The sequence below is a fragment of the Amia ocellicauda genome, chromosome 21 (genome assembly GCF_036373705.1).
Source record: "Amia ocellicauda isolate fAmiCal2 chromosome 21, fAmiCal2.hap1, whole genome shotgun sequence".
In the NCBI taxonomy this organism is placed as follows: domain Eukaryota; kingdom Metazoa; phylum Chordata; class Actinopteri; order Amiiformes; family Amiidae; genus Amia; species Amia ocellicauda.
Window position 1 is genome coordinate 13,540,738 of NC_089870.1, and position 23,503 is coordinate 13,564,240.

The window sequence follows — 23,503 nt, forward strand, 5'->3', positions numbered from 1 at the left end:
AGGTTGCCGTTGCTTTGTTTGTTCTGTTTTGTTTTGTTTGTCACTCAACTCCGAAGGTAATCGCAATGTGGCCGTTGTGACCGATGTGATGAAATGGGATCAGACAGCGGGTGAGTCCTGAGGTGAACGCATCAGCATGTCTGTGTCTGTCAGCACAGCCCTCACTGTGCCGCGTGGCTTCCCTCCTTGGCAGGGCTCGGGTTTAGCAGCTCCCCCCACATTTTCATGACTGTCATATTTCAGCTGACGTCTGAGGTTCCTCTGCAGCTACAACAACAGCATGGCTTATGTTAGGAAAGGGTCCTCTTTAAATACGTGTTTTTACAAAAACAACACAGGAAGACAAGAAAGAATGAAATATCCCGTTCTTCTGCAGCAGCTGAATCTACCATTTACTTCTTATTTTAAGTTTCTACTGTGCTATTGTGCTTTCCATGATTTAAAATGGTTAGCCCTCATTATATACAGTGCTGAACCATTTTCCTTCTGCTTTTCTGAGCTTTGCTTGGCTTGACAAAAGTTCATTTTGAGGAATATAAGAATTTACGACCGGCTTACAGAGTGTAGGTGTGTAGCGTGGATTCAGCACTGGAGCCATGTTTGAAATCTTGTCAGGAATCTGTAGGGGATTGTGTGGTTTCCCCAGTATATAACAAGACTGTTTCATGAAGACATGGCTATATCATATTGTGGATGTTGCCTTTCAAAGACCCTCTGAAAATAAATGTCTCAATAAGATTTCTGGACTGATAACCGTCTGGCAACCATTATTTTGAGTCCCTGAGCCCAGGTCTCCCCTGAAGGCACGGCTGCTTAGCTGCTTAACCTTTGAGGTTATGACGACTGTGTTAAAGTGCAACGATAATACAGATATGTTCTCATATTGGCAGAGTTGTGTTCGTGGGCTCCTGCAGGATTTCCATGAGCATTGAAGTGTCTCAGCATGCTGTGCCTTCTGTCAGTGGGTCTGCGGGAGGAAATTAAGTCATTGCAATGTAGGAGCATCTTTCACTGCCCCCACCTACCCTGCCCTCACAGCCCTGCAGAGCGCAGTGTGGGAGCCTGCTGGGGGTGTTAGCCTTCTGAATGGAAGAACCTGCTATTTAGCATCATTAATGACAATTAAACCCCATTGCCTTCTATTACACATTTACATTCTGAAACCATTTGCATGAATCTAATAAGAGGTGAAATCTACAATGCCTGATGATTATTGGTGTTAAACAGGTTACACAGCCCCCCAGCACGTACACTGGTTTATAGGTGATAAAAATAGTTGAAAATCAGGTTCTGGTCCACTTTACTATTGTTTCGAGCTGACTGATTCCCAGAAAAGCAGTTTTACAACAGAAAAGGGCAGTTCTTGTGACCACCTGAGGCAAGAGCAATACCATTAACATAAAGAGCAGCAGGGGTACATTGAGACTGTTAGCTCTCAGATCCTGGGCTAATGCTGGCTGAATGGATTCCAGCCATGTCCCTAATTAGATCGACTTTGACAGCCAGAGGTAGTAATGCTAAAGAGAATGTGATGAATTATACTGAAATCTGAAACAGGGACATGTGCTATTTGTTTCCAGTGTCTGAAGAGACTAAGGATGTGCTTTAAGGTATATATCAAAGTATGCTTGCTGATGATAGCAAATGCATTGACATTGCTAATAATGAATCAAATAATATTATATGCATTTGTTTTGCATTATGTAATTAATGCAACTGACGAGTATTTATGTATTTATTAGTTTATTTATTTGCAATGTACGTTATTAAATACGTATCTGTTAAAGCGTCTGGAGTTCAGTCGGTCCTCAGGTTCAGATATTATACGAATAAAAATTGTACTTTGTGTCTAAACGGATGACGTCAGACTGGAGGCCATTTACCCGCGCAGGTCAGAAAGCTGTAGTTGTGTCCAAGTTCCGCAGCAACGCGTTTTGTTTACTAGTTATCTTGTGGTTTTTACAAGGTTTTTTGTATATATTTAAGTGCAGATTGTTGAAGAAAACGGTTCGCAAAAGTTATATTTTGTATTTAGTTGCATCGATAAAAAAGCTATATGTCTTTAAGAAGCGGCGGTTACGCACGGCAAGCTTTCCGTTCATAGACAACAAATCACTCTTTCTGGAGCGAGAGCAGTTGAAATGCAAAAGTCGCAGTTCTCATGAATAATGCAACGAACAGGTAAGAAAAATACATAAAATGCGAGTTGATTTTTCCAGCTCTAGAGGGCGTCATTACGCACGGAGCAATTTCACAGCCGACTCCCCACAGGCCTGTGACGCGGCCTGCTGTGCGCTGCGCTGGCACTCATACACACGCATTGGCTCTGATTCAGCGAGGATTATGTGTCCAAAAATGGGCATTTTTCCCTAAATTATATATTTATGTCTCTCACAACAAATGCAAAATATATTTGTAAAGCCCATGTTTGTAAATCACAAGCTTCTGCAACAAGCCTGATCCATCCATCCATCCATCCATACAAAGAGGCTCAGTGTGCCTGTATTTGAAGTCTACATTTGAAATAGCTTGGGCAATAGTTCAGTTTCAGGTCTCTAAAAGAGAGTATGTTTTCTATTTGTATTATGGGAATATCCCAAACACTGGTCCTGTCATCTTGCTGCAGCTCCGTATTTGGTTAGGATGCAGCAGAAGCGATGGTCTCTCACAGCCACACAGAGAAGACCGATACCATGGACTTTAAATCCTGAAAGCAGCGCAGTGCACACAGACTATATTATTCTTTATATATAAAACAGATGCACTGCTTGGAACACGTGTCTTGTTCGTTTTCACATGACAGCTTGGATGGTTTATATTCCCGTGTAGCTCATGGCATTTCTCTGTTGCTCGTGAACGTTTAATCCCAAGGAGAAGTAATTAGCAGGAATAGCTTTGTCACATGACAATAAAAGAAAAATATTTGGAAGGGATTTAGTTCAGAGAGGCAGAGCTCTCAGTAATGCTGAAAACGACCTTAATTAAATTGGAAACAAATCCTTAGGAGGATTAAACTGAAATTAAAGTCTTGCCAAAAAAGTAGGAAGATAATTTTAGCCGATACTGGAGACAGCCTGGAGGAGTACTGGCATGGTTTAAATGTCCTTGTATCCAGAAACCAAGGAGGTGCCGAGAGTTCCTTCTCAAGGCAATCTACGGATATTCATTTTTGCAGTACTAGCTTCCCAGGAAGGTGTTTTTTGTGAGAAACCCACCCCTGTGCACCATGTTTTTTCCCATCTGCATGATTTCAGGAAGGATGGGAACATATTTTGAAAACATGAGTTTAAAAGTCAGTTTGACATCTGTAGAGGAAAAAGAGAATTCAAATATTCAAAATACAATTTTTCATGTTGTCATATCCCATGTCACGTTTGTAGAGTATTGTAACCAAATGACATCATGGAAGCACTCATAAACAATACGCACATGGCTTTGCCAGGGAGGTCAGTAGGACTGTCACTTAAGTGCTTCAGTGTGATGTGTTCTACTAAAAACAGGCCGGGTTGCAACTGCCCTTTGTTTCAAGGTGGAGACGCATCTGATATCTCCCAGGGTCCTAAAGCTCCTGCTGCAGTATCAGTTTCAGTAGACAGCCCCTGGCAGGAAGGAAAGCCTCTCATTATTAATGGAGCAGCAGTCCGATGAGCCAGAGTGACCCAGCGTGGGGTGGGAGGGAAGCAAACAAATTTATCCGCCAATAGAGGCTTGGCCTGCTGCCGTTGAAATGCATTCTTTGCATCCCATAATCAAAAGTGGACTGGACCGAGGAATCGGTGTAACTCCGTGGGTGGGTTCAGGCATAGCTGCATGTGTTTAGAATTTGAATCGCAACACTTTTTAATTTTAAAGAAGACGACTTTGTGGGCTCAGCTGTTTCTTCAACAAGCTGAAAAGTCTTATTTTTATATATCCCCCTTTCCTAAACGATGTCAGACTGTGAGGGACTGGTGATGGGTAAGTGCCAAATACTTGTACTGATTCATCCTGTATTATTCTGTGCTGTCCTGGACTGCCCATCCTGTCACTCGGTGGGTAGAAAGATAATATCATTTGTTTGCAGTTATATAAGATTTTGTTGTTGTTCAGTTTTGATTACAGTGTTAGTAACATGTTATACAGTCAGAGACATGGATTTAAAATGTTCTAAATATAAAATTCTCCACAAGGGCACACATCTAAAGCCTGGTCTTACTTTCAACTACAGGATATATGTGGAGGAGGTACATTAAAACACTTTATACTCCACAGTGGAAGGCACTGGCTGCTTTCTGTTTTTTTTTTTGTTTGTTTGGATTTGAAGATGTGAAATCTGTCATTTGATTGCAGTAATGCAGGGATAGTGATAGAAAAGGGATTGCGAGGAGCAGGTCTGTGACTGAAGCTTTGGGATCCGTAACTGGCAGTGTCGAGGGCTAGTGGCATTTGCTGACTCTTACTGAAGAAAAGAGACAATCAGCTATAAATAACTTTGCAGCCTGTGGGACTGACCCATCATCACTCACTGAGCCAAATGGTTCTTTCTCTCCTGACTCTTGTGAGGGTATGTGGGCACTGATTTGCAGGAGATGTCAATTTATGTATTGCACTGCAGGGGCTGCCACCTGTAAACGCTGGCAGGCACGATCCTTTGCACATTGCGTTCATTCTGCTCAGTGTCCTTTCCCCCAGCCCTGATCTAACAAGTTTTCCTCCTAGGCATTTCACACAAGCTGAACAGAGGATAGCCCCACAGTGCTTTAGCTAAGTCCTCTCATCCTGGATGCAAGAAGAGTGGTGCAGTAGAGTTACAGACCCTTTCTCCCCTACACTGTGCCCAGCTCTGTCTTTCGTCACTTTTTTAGTTTAATCTGAAAAAAAACAAAAAAAAACATTGCGGTAACTTTCAGGAAAGAGTCAGGAAATGATTGTCACTATCCAGATGTCCTTTTGTGAAAAACAAAAAAATCCCATTTGTATTTGTTTTTTGGTGCCATGCAACAGAAAAAGACGTGCTTCGAAACAATAACTTAAAAAAACACTGATAATCACACTCAACCTTTACATTTGCTGGATTCACCTTCAAAGCCCTTATTCAGTACAGGAGAGGCACTGTGAGTTATACGCAGTGCACCAGGCTGCATCACTGATTGCAGACAGGTTACTATGCTGTTTGGACGGCATCCAAGCAGCCTTGGTATTCTTGCAAGCTCTGGTGTGATGTAATTCTGCTATACTCTAGTGTGTAGGATCTGTATGTAGTTTTACGCATTTCTTTGTGACGCTAATTCCAACTACTTATTTGTTACAATTTTCCTCTCCCACCATACTTCCAAAATGAAGACTCGGAACACTTTATCTGTGAATACTTTGTCAGCACTTTTTACACAATATATTGCTGAATGTGTTTATAGTAGTATGCAGGTATTAGTATCAGTGATAGTTTGTAGGTTAGTCTAAGCAGTAGTAATATTTGGGTTTTGGGACCACAATGCATCAGTGATAGTGTAGCGGTAGCATAATAGTTTAGTGTCCATGATAATGTGTAAGTTAGTAAGAGTATATGCATGTCAGAAGCAGTGATACTACAGTATGAAGTATAAGGATAAAACCCTGAGGCATAATCATACTTTTATTATTTTCATACTTTCTAATGCTCTGAAACTGAAGCTGATGGGTCTTCAGTATAAAATATTTAGTGTCTGAGGATTGGTGAGCTCTGTTCAGTATGCTGTGAAAGCCCAGAGCAGGTCTTGAATACTAGAGATGCTACTGAAACAGCAGGAACTTGGAGACATACATGCTTTGACTTTAATAGTGGTAACGACGAGCGAGAGAAAACTGGTCCAGGGATTAACAATTGGCCATGACTCAGCAGCACAGTCAGCAAGAACAGAAGGTCGATGTGCAACTAATTTATGCTGTAATTCTCGTACCTAATGTATTTTAGATCGATGTATTCAGCATTGTGGTTGGCAGTGCGCTCTGCTCTTGCCCAGAGTGCGTGAGTTCTCTGTCTCCCTTCATCTTTATTAAACTGATTCTGTAAAAGCAACGCAATGAGAAGTCTTAAACTCATAATCCCTGCAAGTAGTCCAGCTACCTCAACCCAGTGCAACAGTGCACACAGTGGCATTTAGCACTGGTGTCTTTGTTCTACTGTGGCAGTTTTCTGAAACATGTGATTCCTGGGAATATATTATTTTCCAATGTTCGAAAACCTGCAAGCAATTTGAAATCTTCATATCCCTGCATTTTACAGTTTCAATTGAGCTGTACAACCATCCTCTTCAAACAATCCCACACCTGCTTGTACTTTGCAATCTTTCAGAAGGGGTAGTAATTCTGTCATCTACAGGAACTCACCATATTTCTGTGTATACTTTATTCACCACTGCGGTCTCCATTTTTGAAACGGCTCATTGGTAAAATACAGGCAGTGTAAAAATAAGTATCCTTTCCAGGAACTGCCCCGATCAGGTAACCCCGGTTGTCATTCATAACTTTGGACGCCCAGTCAGAAAACTGGGAGAAGAACCAAGAGAAGTGAGAATAGATCTTGTTTCTATAAGGCTAGTATCTACTTCCCAGCTGTGCAGGATTTATGAAACGTTCAGTCTTTCAGTGGAGCACACGATGATATATCATTAGCCACACTTCTGGCAGCTCAGCCCTGTCCTCCACACAGCCCTGGCATGAACTATATGGGCTCTGAGTCACTGGCAAAGGATACACAGGTCTGAGAGTTTCTGTTGGCACAGAGATAACAGTTGAACATAAATAGCAGTGGGAGAGACTAATACACTGCAATACAAAATGTTCCAGCTTAACATTACTTACCTACCACTGCAATGGATAGGAGAACTCCAGTCGCTCTTTAATCTACTGCTACTGCCTTGTACACCTAAATTAATTATTGGGTATAATTTGCTGCCTGTATCCATATCAAACTTGCTGGTTGATCCCATTGGCAGCTGTTTCGCCTTTACAATCTACAGAGGTGATTCATTTAATAAATGCTGCTCTGTGACTGCTTCACAGAGATGTGTACAACCATCAGAAACCCACTCATGGTGCTGTAATGGGGTCTCCAATAGTTTTATAGTTACTGTGGATGAAGAGCTGTTTATTTTTTTATTGTCATTTAAAAATACTTAGAACAGCTAAGTTGCAGACAAGAGTCTAATGTAGTCTGAGTAGTTCCTGTAAGTCGAAGGCAGTTTTGTCGTGTTTCTGAAGATGTGTGGGTGCAACTATTACGTCACAACTTGGAAAGTGACCATCAACAAACAATGACAGTGCGAGATAGATGTTTTCAAGAACAGCAATATGTGTCCTACAGATTTTCAGATTTTGTGGTTTGCTTTCACTCAAATATGTTGTCCAATTTTGGAAGGATTATTTTGCCACGAATAAAGCTTTTGTTTTTTTGGAGTTTTTGGTTATGTTTGCTTTTCCTCTTTGTGAGCCACTTAAATGTTTAAGGATGTTAAACTGCCTAAGATTAGTCTGACAGATTCCACACTCTGATAAAATCCCCCAGCTACGTCTGTTGATATAATGCAGGCCATTTGTTAGATGGCTGTACTTCTGTTAGCTTTAAAGCACTGATGAAAGAAGAATCATGTCAGTAATAGATCTTCGCCATATCGAATTGTTTTACTAAAATGCCAGTTGTCCTTTGCTGATGGAGGCCGGTTGTGTGATTTACACCCGAGTCGTGGCAGTGAGCTATGACACGCCTGGAGGGAACTCTGGAGAATGTGAGGAGATAAACCGTGCATGGCTGGCTGGCCCGTCACTGTCTTATTACAATACATTGCTGACTGGAGGAGCTCTCTGCTTTGTGGAGGTGGAGGCTGAGACCTTCACACTGCTTTCTAAACATGTGAGCCTTCAGTTCAGTTCAGTTCAAAAGAATCCACTCTGTGCTCTTTGTAGCTATATATGCATGTATTCATGTAAGAGTCTGTGTGTGTGTGTGTGTGTGTGTGTGCTTGTATGTGTAGCATGAAACTGATAACAGATGGTAAGGCAGTGTAAAATAAAGATGACAACATTGTTCATTTACATCAGCTCTTTGACATTCTGACTTCTGTTTAAAGCAAAGTAATATAACAGGAGGAAGCATGTAGAAGATCTGTGTTATGTGAGAGCTGTCTCCTTTATATTAAAAACACACCTAATTTAAGCTTTTATTAAAGCTTACATCAGCAATGGAACTAAAAGCCATCATGTAAAAACAGTGGCTCTGGACAATATGTAACATTTCTGTCCACTAGGTGTCAGTGTGGCCCCCTGCATTTGCGATTAGCTTTATTCTTCTGCCAATCCTGTTTTGGACCACATTAGAAAGGCATTTGCTGATTATGCAGGAGATATTGGTCTGCAATATATTAAACCTTTAAAGCGACTCCACTGAATCTGAAATTCCTTTTGAATGTATCATGTTTATCAATAAATCCACCTATCGTATTTTAATTAGGCCTGCCTTATCATTGTGAGCACGCTCTCAGATGGCTCGGCAGTGAATCACATTACAACTGTGTGATACAATTTCAAGAAAATAGTTTAAAATTATTGTAATCGAATGGCAAGCTGTTTTTTCAGATTCTGCTGCAATATCTATATCATTGTATGTCTTCTGGTTTATAGAAGAACATTAACATTATGTTTTAATGCACTTCATTTGAATATATCAATAGCAGCACTTAACTGCTTGTACATGAGTGTGGTAAGAAGTGTGCTCCGTGATTGCTCTATCAGAAGATGAAGGAGGAAGGTGCTGTATGTCACATGTGAACTTTCCGCCAAGACACTGCGCTCAGTAACACAGGGAGAGGCTTAGCCAATCAAGCAGGACTGTCTCAGTGTTCAGTGCTTCCACCAGGACAATCTCTCATGTACATTAACTCCATGCATATGTAGGCTTCAAACGACTGGCCCAAGACTTACCAACTCCCCCTTAAAAAACAAACAAACAAACAGACCGTGTACCTATTACAGTATCTTCAGTTGCTTTGTTTCCCTCTCAAATGAACCCGAACCGAGAGCAGAAGGGCAAACTGTGGGTCTTGGTGAAATTAAATGGAAATGGCAGCTGTTTTTAGCTCTTATTAACAGTGCAAATCTCTTTCCAGCAAGTGCCATGCATCAGTGAAGCACGGGTTAATTAACATGCTGATGCCACACAGGCATGCTCATTACTGTTTGGCACAATGCATTCAATCAGCAGCGAGTCAGCTCTCAGCATCCACCAGGCCCTGCTCATTACTGGGATGCACTGGAGCGGCGCCCTCTTACTACAGGGAAGTGTCGCTGTGCCGGAGGTGTCCTCTGCTTCCAGTGCGCTGCCGCCCTGGTGAAGACAAAGGGTTTGAGTTCAGCGCTTCACACCACCACCTGTTGGTACCTCATCTCGGCATGTTATTATTATTATTATTTTTATTTCTTGGCAGACGCCCTTATCCAGGGTGACTTACAACATAAATGCAAAACAAAGTGCAAAAATACAGTTCAATAAAGGCATCAATCATTACAAATTCAATATACATAAAACATAGCAATTCAAAGTATAATACATTGTACAACTTCTAATTTACAATTTACACAGGCAAGTACAGTAAGTGAGGTCCTACATCCTGGACGGTAAAAGCTAAGTGCTGTCAAGATGTAGGGTTGGAGCCATTCCAGATCCATCACCACTTCCCACAACTTCCAATCTATGCAGAGACTTTCGGCTCATAGATGCCTCCGGTGCATTTCCGCATGTTGGAGTGGTTCTGTTGCTCTGGCAGTTTGTCATTTTTGTAGATGTACTGAACACAGTAAATCTATCACCCCACCCTCTGTTAAAGGGACTCCCTTTGTGTCTAAAGACCTGGGTGATATGAGGCCTTCATTCCAGCTGCACCTTATATTCTCTCTCTCTCTCTCTCTCTCTCTCTCTCTATATATATATATATATATATATATATATATATATATATATATATATATATATATATATATATATATATGAACAAAGTGTACTAATAATAAATGCAGATCTTCAGTTCCTTATGTGAAAAAACGCACTGTCCAATGTTCAACAATATATAAAAAAAACAGTTGTGCTGATATGAAGAGCTGCAATAAAGACTGGTGAGCTGAAGGTGTGTTTACACAAGACTCGGGAAGCCGTTGCTGGAGGTCGAGCCTCAGTGTATCTGAGAGAGTGCAGTTCAAAGGTCACGAAGGAGCTGCGGTATTGCATTGCTTTGATCAATAACCTAAACCGTAATATTTTAAGAACAATCGGAAAATCACCAAAGGGACAATCGAAGGATCTAAATTAATGAAAGGGCTGGGGCAATTTTACAGGAAGTAAAGATTTACTTTAGCTTTGCACAGCTTCTGTGAAGTTTGTCAGAGTAAAGAAATTATGTTAAAAAGGCATGGATGTGTACACTGTATGCCAGATGTGTTAATTGTTTCTGTTTGCTTCGGTTAGTAGGCTGCCTCTGTTTTACCCAGCCCATAATAGATTATGTAAAAATGAATTTCTAAAGGCAAATAACTCACAGACTTGTTTTATTATTCTGGTCAGAGGATACAGATGTCAGGGTTCAGTTAAGTAAAAAGGTTTCATTTTCCTAAACATAATGGCCACCATGGATGTTTTTTTATATAACGTAATAAATCAGACTCTGTTAATTTGTAACTCGAGTGATTACCAAGCCACTGAGACCAAACACAGCTGGGCTGCAGGGTCAGCTTGTACTCCTAATTGAAGACAAGAAGAGAGTTTATGAACTTCACATGTCAGCTGAACAGGAGACATAGAGGGTATACTATTGAATCTGTACCTCACAAACATACAAGCAGAACTGTAACATTTCATTATAAGATGGTAAAACTATGAGGGTTTCAAAGACTTACTATTGCTAAGTGATACATAATGGAAACATGCAATTTCAGACCTTGTAGGACACACAGAGGGCAAATTGCAGGCCACTTAAATTATATTCACTGGGCCAATACAAACTGATGTGGCCTTTAGGGGGTCAAAGCATGTTGAGTGAGTCATGTAGTTGCAGTCGTGCTGATCTGACCTTTGCTCTTCTAGGGAAGGAGACTGGTTGGGGGCTGGTTTACCTTTAAACCATACATAGACCCCTTGTGATGAAAAATAATAATGTTAGATTAGGCCTGATATATCTCTATTGTTGGAATAAGGGTGATTTTATCTTTAAACAAAACAACAACAATACTGGATCAACAGTGTACCCAGCAAGATACAGACCAAGCTGGGTTGAACTGAAGGGAGAAGTGTTACACACTAATTTTGGAAAGTATTCTCGGATGTAGCAGCGCTCCCAGGACACACATGTGACACGTGAAAAGGGACAGGGCTTGTGTCTGCTGCTCTGCATAATGGAGACAAATTGGTCCAGTGATGAGAATTGACAAGCCCACAGAGGAGTCCTCCACATCCATTCTGAATCTACAGGAAATAAACTGAGGGTAGCAGATTTTTTATCGTGATCCAGGGCTCGACCAAATGTGTGATTCGCGGGTGCGTCAAAGTTTTGATTTGGTCTAGCCCTGGGTTTTCATGTTTGTGGCAGGGGAATGGGAATGGGCAGCTCACATTCAGAACTGGAGGGGGTTCTGATCCAGGTGAGGTGTCTGTGAGTATTTCTGTGTCGTGGAGTGCAGTGATGAAAGCTTTTCATCTCAAAGTGGCAGGAGCTCGTTTCATAATTAATATGGCAGCTGAGCGGATTATAAAGATGCTTAGACAAGCTCTAGTCTCGGGTTCAATTCTCTGCATGCTGTGTTAATTATAGAGTCAACGTTCTCTCAAGCACTTGGGTTTTGTAGTTGGACTGGCAGGAAGAGAAGCAGATATCATGCTTCAACTTAAAGTTACCTAAATATAGACTATATTCAGTTGAAACTGCCTACTGTATGGGGTGTATTGTGTGTGTGTGGGCTACAGTGAAGTTAGTGTGTATCTGGCCAATGCGAACACACAGAGGTATTTTGTTGATCTGAGTCTGACCGTACAGAGACTCTCTGACAGACTGGAATTATGATCATTTCCAGGATTCACATTGTAGACACAGTACAGTATATAGTCCTGATGTCCCCTCCTCTCTGTGAACATTTTATATTATTATTCTTATTTTATATATATATATATATATATATATATATATATATATAAAATAAGAATAATAATATACATGTATATAATTTGCGGATGTTAAGGGAATTCAGCGATGTCATTTTCATTCTCTTCTCTTGAAGGGTGTCATAAAAAACACCAGCTGGGCTCATTAAAGCTTTAATAAGATTGGTGGTGAATTACAAAGTCACTGTGTAATTATGGGAGTGAATTTGAAGACGTCTGTCTTTGAAACGTGGACTGTAAATCACATTGTTATTTTGGACAGTACTAAATTAACTGAACTGCCCTTTGCTTACATTTTACTCTCCGACTACTAGGACTTGAGTATTTAAATTTGTACAGTCTTTAAATTCATCTAATCATAATCATTTATGTGTCTGAAACACCTGACTCTTGGAATTAGAGAGATTATATTAGTGCCCAGGATCATTAGTTCCATTTTGTCTTTTAAAAGTAATGATCTTGTAATAGACCCCGAGTAATGGGAAGAATGAGTACTCTTCATCATAGAACTGACATTATAATTAACCCTTACCGTTAAGTAGGTCTGATATTAGATGGTGCTTTAAATATGCTTAAGTTTGTAAAGAATGCAAATTTAGGCAGATATTACGCTTTGTTTTACTTTTCTTTTGGTTTTAACGCTTTAACAATGTTTACAATCTACCCCATTCTGAGCATATCAAGCGACACAACATGGCGTTCTGTTCACACATGGACTGTCTCCTCTTGTGTCTGCCTCGCTGGGTTTAAAAGAGATTGGAGACCTTTGATAACAGTATTACTGTAGATCTGTACAGCTTCAGAAATACGTTTCTGTGGTTTACTAGCCACACACTAAAAACAAATCATCATCATACATACATAAATACATTATTTGTAGGAAAGAGAAACTGTGCTGTTTTATAAAATGGGAAGCAGCATGGTATTCAACACAGTGATGAGAACGAGTAGACATCATAACTATAGGAATAGTGGAGGTAAACTCCTCCTTAAAGTCTTATAGTCTTTAACTAATGCACGTTGATCACCCATCCCTGGGTCTGCTGTCTGGGCTGAGGAATGTGCTTAAGAGGGAGGGGGAGGGGATACAGGGCTTTTGCCCCCAGATCAGCACTGTGGGGCATTACTAAAAGCATCAGCTGCTGCTTGGAGAAGACCCTGCTCCAGGTCACAAAGAATCTGCAGAGACATCCAAAAAAGCTTTTTGCAGTGCATTTAGGCTGGGAAATGGGAGGCACTGCTTTGCAAAGAAAAGGGTTATGGTGGTCTGGAAGAAACTACCCAGTCATGTAATTGAAACACTTTACAGTTTCCTGAAAAAACAAACCAGCTGAAATTCTGGGACTGATTAGCCAGTACACCTTAAACAATCAAAATGAACTCATCAGTTCTCATACCTTCTCATCTACAAAATACAAAATCATGATTGATGACATCAGTTTCTTAAGTGGGACCATGTAAAAACATAATGTACTTAGAAACACTCTTTATTACTTTTCAAAGAACATTTTGCTTCGTGGGATTACCTGTAAGGATCTGCAAGGTGGAAATGATCTTCCATTGCAGATAGTTAACACAGACTATGTTTGAGACAGATTGGCCTTCACTGACTTTAACCAGCACAGAGCGGCATTAGGAGACAGTTAGTATATTTGTATTCTTCCCCTGAACGATATGTACCAATATTCTCCTCACATAGCCTAAATCCAATAAACTCTTATTAAACAGAAAAGACAGATTATCTGCAGTGGTTCCTTCATCCCCTGCTGCATTTTCTCTTGGAGTAATTAATATTCTCATGAGCTAATTCCCTTACTGATTATCTGATTTCATTAGGGTTTGGACTGCCCAGGTCCATGATTTCTTCTAAATCATTGTTTTTGATGAAAGAGACAGAAATGAAGAAAGACTGATAATTGAAGACTGAAAAAAAAAAATGTTTTTCTTAGTGTTTGAAGTCCTGCAAAAAAGGGTGTCCACAATTTAAGAATTAATAACACAATTAAAATAGGTGGAAGCAGTAAGATTGAATTATGTGTGATTGATATATTTTGTATATCAGAAATCCAAGATTTTGTAGTTCCTATGTATAAATAGATGGGTTATATATCCAAAGAACATAAAAAAACATTTGTATACCTTTTAAATGCCAGTTACAAGCTGATGCAATGTGTTTTTTATTAAGCTTTTTTTTGGTTGTTTTTTTAGTTTTTTTGTGAGTCTCCCATGTGGACACCTTCACAATAACCTTACTCTCAAAGAAGCCATGAGGTTAAATAAAGTGTTGCATGAAATTTGAAGCTGGTCAAGTAATCAAAGCTTGAGATGGCTTACAGTCCCTAATCTTGTTCTTAATGACATCACAGAGATCTGCACACTTGAGAGCAGGAAGGTTCCTGAGTGTAGTAGAGTCTGTTGACTGGCTGCTAACTGTGGGTGGCACTTTAATCTGGGGGGGAAACGGGAAGTCTGGGCACCACACATGCAAACTTCCATGGACATGGAGAATGGTGTGGAGTTGATGCTGTTCAGCACCCCAGGAATGACCATGACGTCCATCCCAGAGGAGCCAGTGGTCTGTGATCACCTCACCACCTCCGAGGCCTGCTCCGTTGTTGGTCAGTGCTGTAGAAACCGTCCCGCTGTGCTCTGCTCCGGGCAGGAGAGCGGTCTGATTGATGGCTCATGCGGATGTGATGTTATTGCACAGCTAGCTGGTGTAGGCTGCGGGGTCTGAGTTTGCTAGAGGCTTGGGCTGTGAAGTGCGTAGATATTCTCTCACTCGGGGACATTGTGTTGATGCAGATTTGTTATATTCAGAAACAAAGCTATCTAAGCCTTAGTTTTCTGTATGGTAAACTGTCATTTTTTTCTCACTGATTAGTGCTTTAAATAATGCTAAACTGTTACATTTGTTGGTATATTTATTGGTTTATTGCAAAATACAGGAATGCAGGGTTTGTCAGCATTATATGCAATGCTGATATTGAATGAAGGGGAATGGGGGCAATGCTGATGCTGGCATGTGGAAGTTTTGTTATGAATTCCAACATAAACAAAGACAGGTACATATTATATTTTCAGCAGCTGGTCACAATAACAATTCAGGCAGACAACACAGAGAGCACCAGGTCCTGTTCTCATGCGTGCCACTCTAATATCAGCTCTAATTGCCTGGACTAATTAAGGTCTAGGGTTATGCACGTCTGGCATGGAAGATGGAAAGCTTACTTGCCTGAGCTGCTTTAAAGTACAAGAGAGCCAATTTGAATGAATTCCAATATTTATCATTAGTGAACATATATACTGTATATAGATATAAGGTGTTTTTCTTGCCTATATAAAACGAAAATGTTTTAAAGGATATTGGCCAAAGAAATCAATAAAATACAAATCAAAAGTGTGTTTAATAGGGCAGGAAATATATTCTGCTCATGCCTGAAATAACTAATACATTTTCTGTGTAATCTCTTCTCGTGTTCTCATTTAACCTAGGGCCCACCCTTTAGATATCCTCAGGTGTACAGTGTTGAACTGGCTTTGTAACATGAGTGAGTGAAGTTTGTGAGCTAATGTACCATCTCTGGCTGTTCACTGTTCATTGGGATTCAGAGACCCTTGCCTTCATTCTTATGCATAAAGTGTGTTTTTACACCTTGACATTTTTACTATCGCTATGGCAGCTCATTGGGGTCCCCCTCCCCCACCAGATTACTCTTTAGGCATCCTAGCCTGCCTGTGAAGGGGACCCTGGCAACACAGGGGTCGCTGGTTCAGATGATTGATGACATACCCCTGTGTGCTGATTTGCAACGGCTGGTCATGTTCCACGGTTTACCAAACATATTTTCCTCTTGCGTTAATATACGGTTTCAGACAGAAAAATAACCATTTTCCTCTACTCTTCTAAAAATAGACAATCAAGCACAGTGGATGGAAAAATTTGAATCGCCATTTCATAGAAGGTTTTTTAATATCTGGTGTGTTAACAAGCTCTTCATGACTGATACGCCTTCTTCAAATGAATTTTCTCTCTATTGAATTGCTTTCTTTCTGAAATGGAATCACACGTTGCATTCTCCTGCAAAAAACCCAACTGCCTCTGTTTCTCTGGGTGGAATGTGCACTATACATGCATTTATGTGTCTGTGTGTGTATGTGATGATGTAATGGCTGGGTATATCCTTGTTAATACTGGATATATCCTTGTTAATACCCTTTTCAGTCGCAGGATTAGGTGCTATTTTAATCCCAAGGACAGATTCCACTTTCTAGGTGGCATATCATCCCGAAGGTACAAAGAGTGCTGTCAAGAGGAGAACCCTGAGCTGTAGAGATGCAAACTCAGGCAAGTCTCTCACTCTCTGCAGACAGACACGTGAAAGGAAAGACTGCTCTGCTGTTGCCAGCTGAGAGTTGAGCTTTAAGCTTCAGGGCTTTGATTGTAGGGATTTTAATCTTCTGTTCTCAATAAAACATTATCCTGCTTTCTGCATAATTTTTGTTTCACTTTTGAATATCTTATATGAGTTATCAGCAAAAAAAACAATCTGAATTCTGTTGGAGATTTCTGAGAATTTACTGGATTTAAAAAAAATCTGTAAAAAATAAATAAATAAATTATATATATATATATATATATATATATATATATATAGTAGAAAGGACAGAATGTATTCATTTTATTTTTTCTTATTGGTTCCATTGTAGGGATTTAAAATAACAGAACTATGTATGTCATGCCACAACAATAACTCGGACTTGGCATTGAATGACAGCCTCAAACAGACACCGTTCGGTCATGTGACTGAACCCCAGGGTTCATTCTTCGCACTGAAACACAGTGTTATATTCTGTGTTTTGGCTCTGTTTGTGTCATATTGAATGTGTTAATACTATTAAAGCAATTGCATGAGTTTATGACCGCTTTAGTATGAAGCTCCATTCTCTTCACTTTTTGCTGCTGATCTTACAAAAACAAAATAATGTTGTGATTGTGAAAACCATTTGTAATCTCCGAAATCTAGTGGAACCCGAGAGAAATCTGAAATTAAGAAATTCAATGTTTGCAAAGAGCGACGTGCTGATGATATGCCTGTTGCATTTCCCAGACCGAGATCCTACTGTTCTTATTTTTGGTTGTGTTATTTTTGCCTTCCAATATCCATAGTGACAAATATTCTACGGGCTCTGAGATTTTATGGACGACAGTGGTTGCTATGTTACACGCAAAACAAACATTGTTTCTTGAGAGCAAGATTAACCATGCTGCAGAACCAGAGAGCTCAGATCAGGATTTCATTGTCTAAATATAGGAACGTGAATTATTTCACACAGAAACCCATCATGCTTTTTTTTAACAAGTCTTTCATTTTCATTATCTTTTCGGTCCAGCCCAGTTGTCCATTGCGTCATACTAGCATTCCTGTACAATGCGATGTTTCGAAATGCAGATAAATGCCATCATGGTATGTGATTGTGAAAGGTCTAGGAAATGTCCTTGTGCTGGGTGGAGCAATAGGAGGCAGTCTTTCACAGCTCAAACATACATAATAGAACACTGACTTTAAAACTGTTGTAGGAGGTGATTTGAAACAAACCCCTCTCTGATTGAGCATTGTACAATTTCATCTTAAGCCCAGAACAGGGAGTCTTACCTTCATACTGTAGGCACGTTCAAGTCCAGGACACTGATATCGCCGCTGGGTCCCACACTGTTAAATTGCTGTACAGATTATGTGTTTCTGGTCCTGTGTCAGCTGTGTCCTGTTGCTGGCCTTAAAGGTTACCCCTTTAATACAACAATTCTTTTAACAAATATAAAACCAACTTTTCAAAACCTGGCTACTGATTATATTCCATTTAGCATTGAACGTTTTGCCAGATTTCTATGGCTTGGCCTTCATTCATGGAGGGAAAACCCGGTATAGCTGTGTGGATATTAATTGATATATGAAGGTACACTAAGCTCTTTGCTAGGATACAAACTGCAGAGTCTCTACACAGAGCTGTGGGTGATTCAGATCTGAATAGATGTTATGAGTCCTGGTGGCAACCTGTCATTCATGGCTGTGTTATTTTTTTCTCTTCTATAGATCTGATTATTATCAAGTAGGAGGGTGATGACCCTTTGTCGGGAGCATTATTGCTTTCTCAATCCCATTACTGCTGCTTAGATGAGATGAAAATAGATTTTAAAGGAGCGTTGCTGTAGGAAGCACTGAAAAACACAGTGTCTGGCTGGGTGGATGATGAATCAGATGGCGTCATAGACCCTTTCACTGGGACCGTAGAGTTCACCAGCTGCTGATGTTGTGTAGAGACCATTTAGGCTGGTGTATTGATAGAACAGGAAAATAAATCTAGTCTGTATCATTTATAAAACAACTTCACATTTGAATTGTATCTCTCGTTGAGTGGGTTGTTTTTAATTCTGGGAGAGGCTGAAAATCGCACTCCTACACTGTGCCATGGAAAAAAATAATATTATGAGCCCAACATTTTCTTCTGGCTTCTTTGTACATGAAGCACAATTGTATATGATTTTCTTAATATATAGATATTCCCTGTTTCACTGCAAACAGAGCATGAGTGAAAGTAAAATATAAAAAAAATCCAGTTTTCCAGTTTGCTGTCTTGCTCATGAGTCTTGCAGGTGAGTGAAAATCATACAGGACCAAGTGTGTTGTATTGCCTGCCTTTTTTCACCTGAGCACTAAGTCACCATAAGGGCCTGTCAAGGGGTGTTGGCAGGGTGATTAGAAAAGTGGCTGGTATTGAAATACTAATCTGCTTGTTTCGCAACACAGCAGTTATACCTATGTTTAGTATTGGGTCGTATACTTTACCACACTCGGCTCACTGTTTTGTGATGGTTTTCCTTGTGTTTGCTTGGTGGTGGCCTGGGAGAGTGAGTCTTGGGACAGACTCCCAACCACCACTCGAGGGATCCACTGTCTTACTGCTGGGCAAATAGCACTTTACAATTCACCTGAGAGCTGCCGACTCGACACTGAGAAAGGCTGCTTAATATTCCAGAATTTTTAATATAGTGTGACACAATTTCCTACAATCTCTCAAATAATATTAATATTTTTGTCTGCACACCAGTATTAGATGACTGTACTGTATTCTTTTAGCACGGTCTCAGTGACCATACTGATCCATCAAATGGTGGAAAAGAAAACATGATAGTAAAACCTGAAAGCAGATGTAGCATTAACAGCAGCTAATTCATGAGGGACCATTCATGCCCTTTTCATATTGGCAGAAGAAAGACTTCTAGCAATTTATTCCGAACAAGTTCCTCTGCATAAAGCCCTTAAGAAGCCAGGATAAGCCCACAGTGTAAAAAGAGTTACAGTGCTTCTTGGTATTAACCTCTTGACTTTACGGATTATGTGGTCTCTATCCCCTCTATGCTATTAGGTTCTGTTTGTATGGCAGCCCCCTCTGGAGCATAGCACCCACAAAAGATGCTCAATTTTTCAATATATCTATTGTGAAGGCACAATTGTTGTGATTGAGTTACATTTGCTCAAGGAAGTCTATACAACTGAAGTATAAAGACATAAGACACAGTCAATATCTTTAATCCATTCTGTCACTAAAGTATACATTTTGAGTGACATATGTCAATAATAACTTGCCGTAAAGCAGGGTATCCACACAGTGTTTTCTCTTCTATTGGTTGTTTTTAAGGTGAAATATTTGTAGTTGGTCATGTGCATGCAGTTACCAACTGAGTGTTACAACCATTATTTGCAACAGAATGGGGGGATGTATCAGTACAGATACAGAACCAAATTAAATTGTTCCAAAGCGTTTCCCATGCCATAACCCACCCTGACATGGCCCATTCCAGCAAGCTGTGTGGCTGAGATGAGCGACAAGTCCCCACCGGGCCCAGTATGGGGTCCATGATAGTGTCTGGACTGTGTGTACAGACAACTTCATTAATATATTATGAAGTTTACACCACATGTTGTCTCTGACTGTCACTTGCTCTACAAAGAGCCTCCATACTGAGACTCCCCAGGGCTCCCACAGGCCAAGAGGAACAACCTGAATTAGTGAATTAATTAGAGAGGGCCTGGTGGATGCAGGCCTCATGGAGCTATCCAAAGAGCATCAGACTGTACTACGCTGCCAACAGGAAACACGCAGAATGATGTCTCTTTCTCTGGATCTGCTTTACTTTTTTTGTTATCTGCAAAGAAAGAGCTGTGTTTGAAAAGTAAATATAGGGCACGCAGTTATCATTATGCATATTTCCAACCGTGCTGCGACTATGAATAATTGAAAGTGGTTTTTCCCTGGTGGCTTCTTCTGTAGACTCAGTGCCAGAATTAAGAGCCTGATTTTCTTTCTCCTCTCCCCATTCCTTGATGATTCATTGAAAGAGCTGTCTGCTTAAATACAGATAAGGCTACAAAAAATAATTGTTTTCTCAAAGAGTCAGATTGATTTATTTAAATTTAACTTTATAGGGGAACAAAATATGATGTCACTTTTTTTTATTATTTATAAAAACAAAACAACTACAGCCCAATACAGCCCCACTTCCATGTCAGTTCTCTGGGACTGCCTCTAATGACTCACAGGGATTTCTGGCTGGAAAACAGTGTTGGAGACTATTCTGCAATAAAAGTCCCCATCTTTATCTCCTCTCTCCCTGACGGTATCTGTTTCCTTTAATCTCCCACTGTTCTCTTGTCAGACACACTTTCACTCTCAGATTTTCACCATTTCTACTCCTTTGCAGCTGTTCTTCCTTACCTTACCTTGGTCTGTTCATCTGCTCTCTCTTCTGTCTTGATTTTATTTGAAACTTTTTTCTCTCCTTCCTTCTGCTGTCCCACTTCTTCATTTGCATAACACACATACACATTCACAAATACATATAAATAACATACAGGAATAACGAGATGCGTATATATATATAATATGACCTGTTAACGGAGCACTTCCTTTGAGTCCGTTCTGACCTCTAGCTCTAGCATTTCAACCATGGCAACCAGTTTTATTATTATAGATCAGTCTGCTGTGAGAGATAGTGTATTACAATTGAGTATATAACCATCTAATGCAAAGAAGCAGTGGAAAGAAAGAGCAGTTGTTCAAACATTTGCATTTCACATATCAGTATCTATTTGTGGAGGTTATGTCACATGCATCCTGCTAAATTATATGCATCTTTAATAAGGTTTTCATTCCAATGCTATAACTCACTGGCCTCTGACTGGGGGGTTGTATTGTGAAAGGAATTCAGCCCTGAGTTATTACTGGTCCAAATTTACTGTCAGGCCGGAACTGGAGAAGGCTGTTTGGCAGCTCTTCAGAGTGTCTGAGGCTTTACACACACACACACACACACACACACACACACACACACACACACACACACACTCTCTCTCTCTGAGCCAGCCCTCTTTTTTTCAGCTCAAGCCTTCCAAAGCTGTTTCCCTGTTGTACAGCAGAGCAGGACACGGTTTAGCGCCGTACACAGCTGCAGAAAGGGAAACAAGCCAGGATAAAAAGCAGGGGAAGGGGGTGAAAAGCAATACAAGAAAAAAAAAAGAAGAAAAAAACTTCTCCCCCACTCCTCTTCTCCGGCACCAGCGTCACTCCATTCAGAAAGACAGGGCTGTTCACACGGCCGAGCCGAAGTGGAGGGGTTGCCATGGTAACCGACTCCGGCAGGCCGACCCGAGGAAGCTGGATGCTGAACGAGCTGCGGTGGCTCAGCTGAAGTAACGGAGACAGGGCGACAGGAGGGCCAGGATGGAGGACGGGTTTTCCAGCTACAGCAGCCTGTATGACACTTCTTCGCTGCTGCAGTTTTGCAACGGTAAAGGTCCCTTTTTTGTCCTTTTCTTTCGGCGCTTCTTCCCCCGGCGTGGCAGAAGTGTGCGCTCCGGTGCGAACTGAGGAGTTGCAGCCGAGGCGGGCTGGACTCAGCGCCGCTCCCAGATGTGCGGGAGTTTTGGTGGGGGTTTGAGCAAAACGAAACTTTCTTTCTCCGGTTGCTCTTATGGAGTTGCGAGAGAGCTGTTTTGAGGGGGGTTTGTTTAGGCGACACGGATAAAAGGCAAGTTTGTTGGTGTCGGTTTGTGTTTTGAAAAATGTCTTACTTGGCTGTGATTGTGGATGACGAAATACAGTTTAATTGCAACCCTATGGGAGGACGAGGATTTCAATGCAGCCTGTTTAAAGGGGGGACATTTTTCAGGCTTTGAACCTTTTAATTAGGAGCCATCTGTTGTTTTCAGGAGCTTCAATAATAGATGAGATTGATATTAGGTTGCTGCTTTATTTTCCCTCTGTCGACCTGTGTTATCTTGTGTCAGTGCTGTTTGTTTTCTATAGGATACATGTATTACATAAAGAAAATATAAGATTTTAATCACAGAGACCATTTTTTTTACATTTTATAAGGGTGAGTGGGGGTAGTAGCTGGTACTGGAAACATAATACTGCCACTGCCACCTTTGTACTAACAGTTTGACCTGGCATAAAGAATTCAGATATTATTAAAACTATATTTTGAATTAATTAATTTTCTGATATTAGTAATGTTTTGTTTACTATAGGCATTTATTTTAGTGGCTGCACATCCCTACATGTTAATATAAATTAGCTATATAGGATTTAATTCCGACTATTAATTCATGTTAAACTGTCTGGCCCTGTGGACTCTAAATGTATTTTCAGTCAAGCTTCCCGGACTTAAACTGTTAGGCAAGGATCAGTAAATGTGTTAAGACAATGAGAAAATGGGGTTGGTGTGGAGATATTCACTGATGGGTTGTTAACCTGTGTCACAGTGCAATGAATATAAAGGAGATTCAGTAAAAACATTACTGCTATTTCAGCTGTAGTACTGTAAAAGGCTAGCATACTATTACTATTCTGTAGAAATGTGTGGCATCTTACCTGGCATACCTGAAAAACAGGTGTGTGAACAGGTGTGAACTCCTACGTATGTAACTGAGATTTATGCCTCTGTCGTAACCACAGTTTGTTTTAGTCATAAATCGTTTTATATGAAGGATTTAAGTGACTATCTTAAAACCTATTTCAAAAGTGACTTTTTTATACTGCAATTCTGTCTAAAGCATTCTAAGCTGACAGAGGTCTATAATGGAGGATAGAGAACTGATGCTGATGGTGAATCTACTACTTCTACTACAGCCACTACTACATGAGTTTGCTGATGATTTTCTTAGTACTGGTATTAATTAGTAATGGCAATAGCATGAATTGTGTTTTGCATTATTCATTGACCTTGAGCTGCCCGGCTTTCTATTCACAAGTAAACAAAGCTTATTGAAGATCTTTGTTCAG

The 23,503-nt window shown here is 40.4% G+C and overlaps 1 protein-coding gene across 12 annotated transcripts in view; it reads left to right on the forward strand.

Moving 5' to 3' along the window:
- The first annotated feature begins 1,891 nt into the window (after positions 1-1,891).
- The window catches only part of eml1 (EMAP like 1), a 71,479-nt gene continuing 49,867 nt past the window's right edge, over positions 1,892-23,503 (forward strand). For 7 of the 12 annotated variants that reach the window (XM_066694914.1, XM_066694915.1, XM_066694916.1 and 4 more), the window contains exon 1: positions 14,549-14,775. In XM_066694914.1, coding sequence (XP_066551011.1) covers positions 14,640-14,775 — 136 coding nt within the window. In that variant the 5' untranslated portion in view covers positions 14,549-14,639. Of the gene's footprint in view, positions 2,182-3,783; positions 3,958-14,548; positions 14,776-21,536; positions 22,008-23,503 lie in introns of those variants that run through there. The other 5 variants (XM_066694923.1, XM_066694921.1, XM_066694919.1 and 2 more) reach the window with 5 other exon arrangements.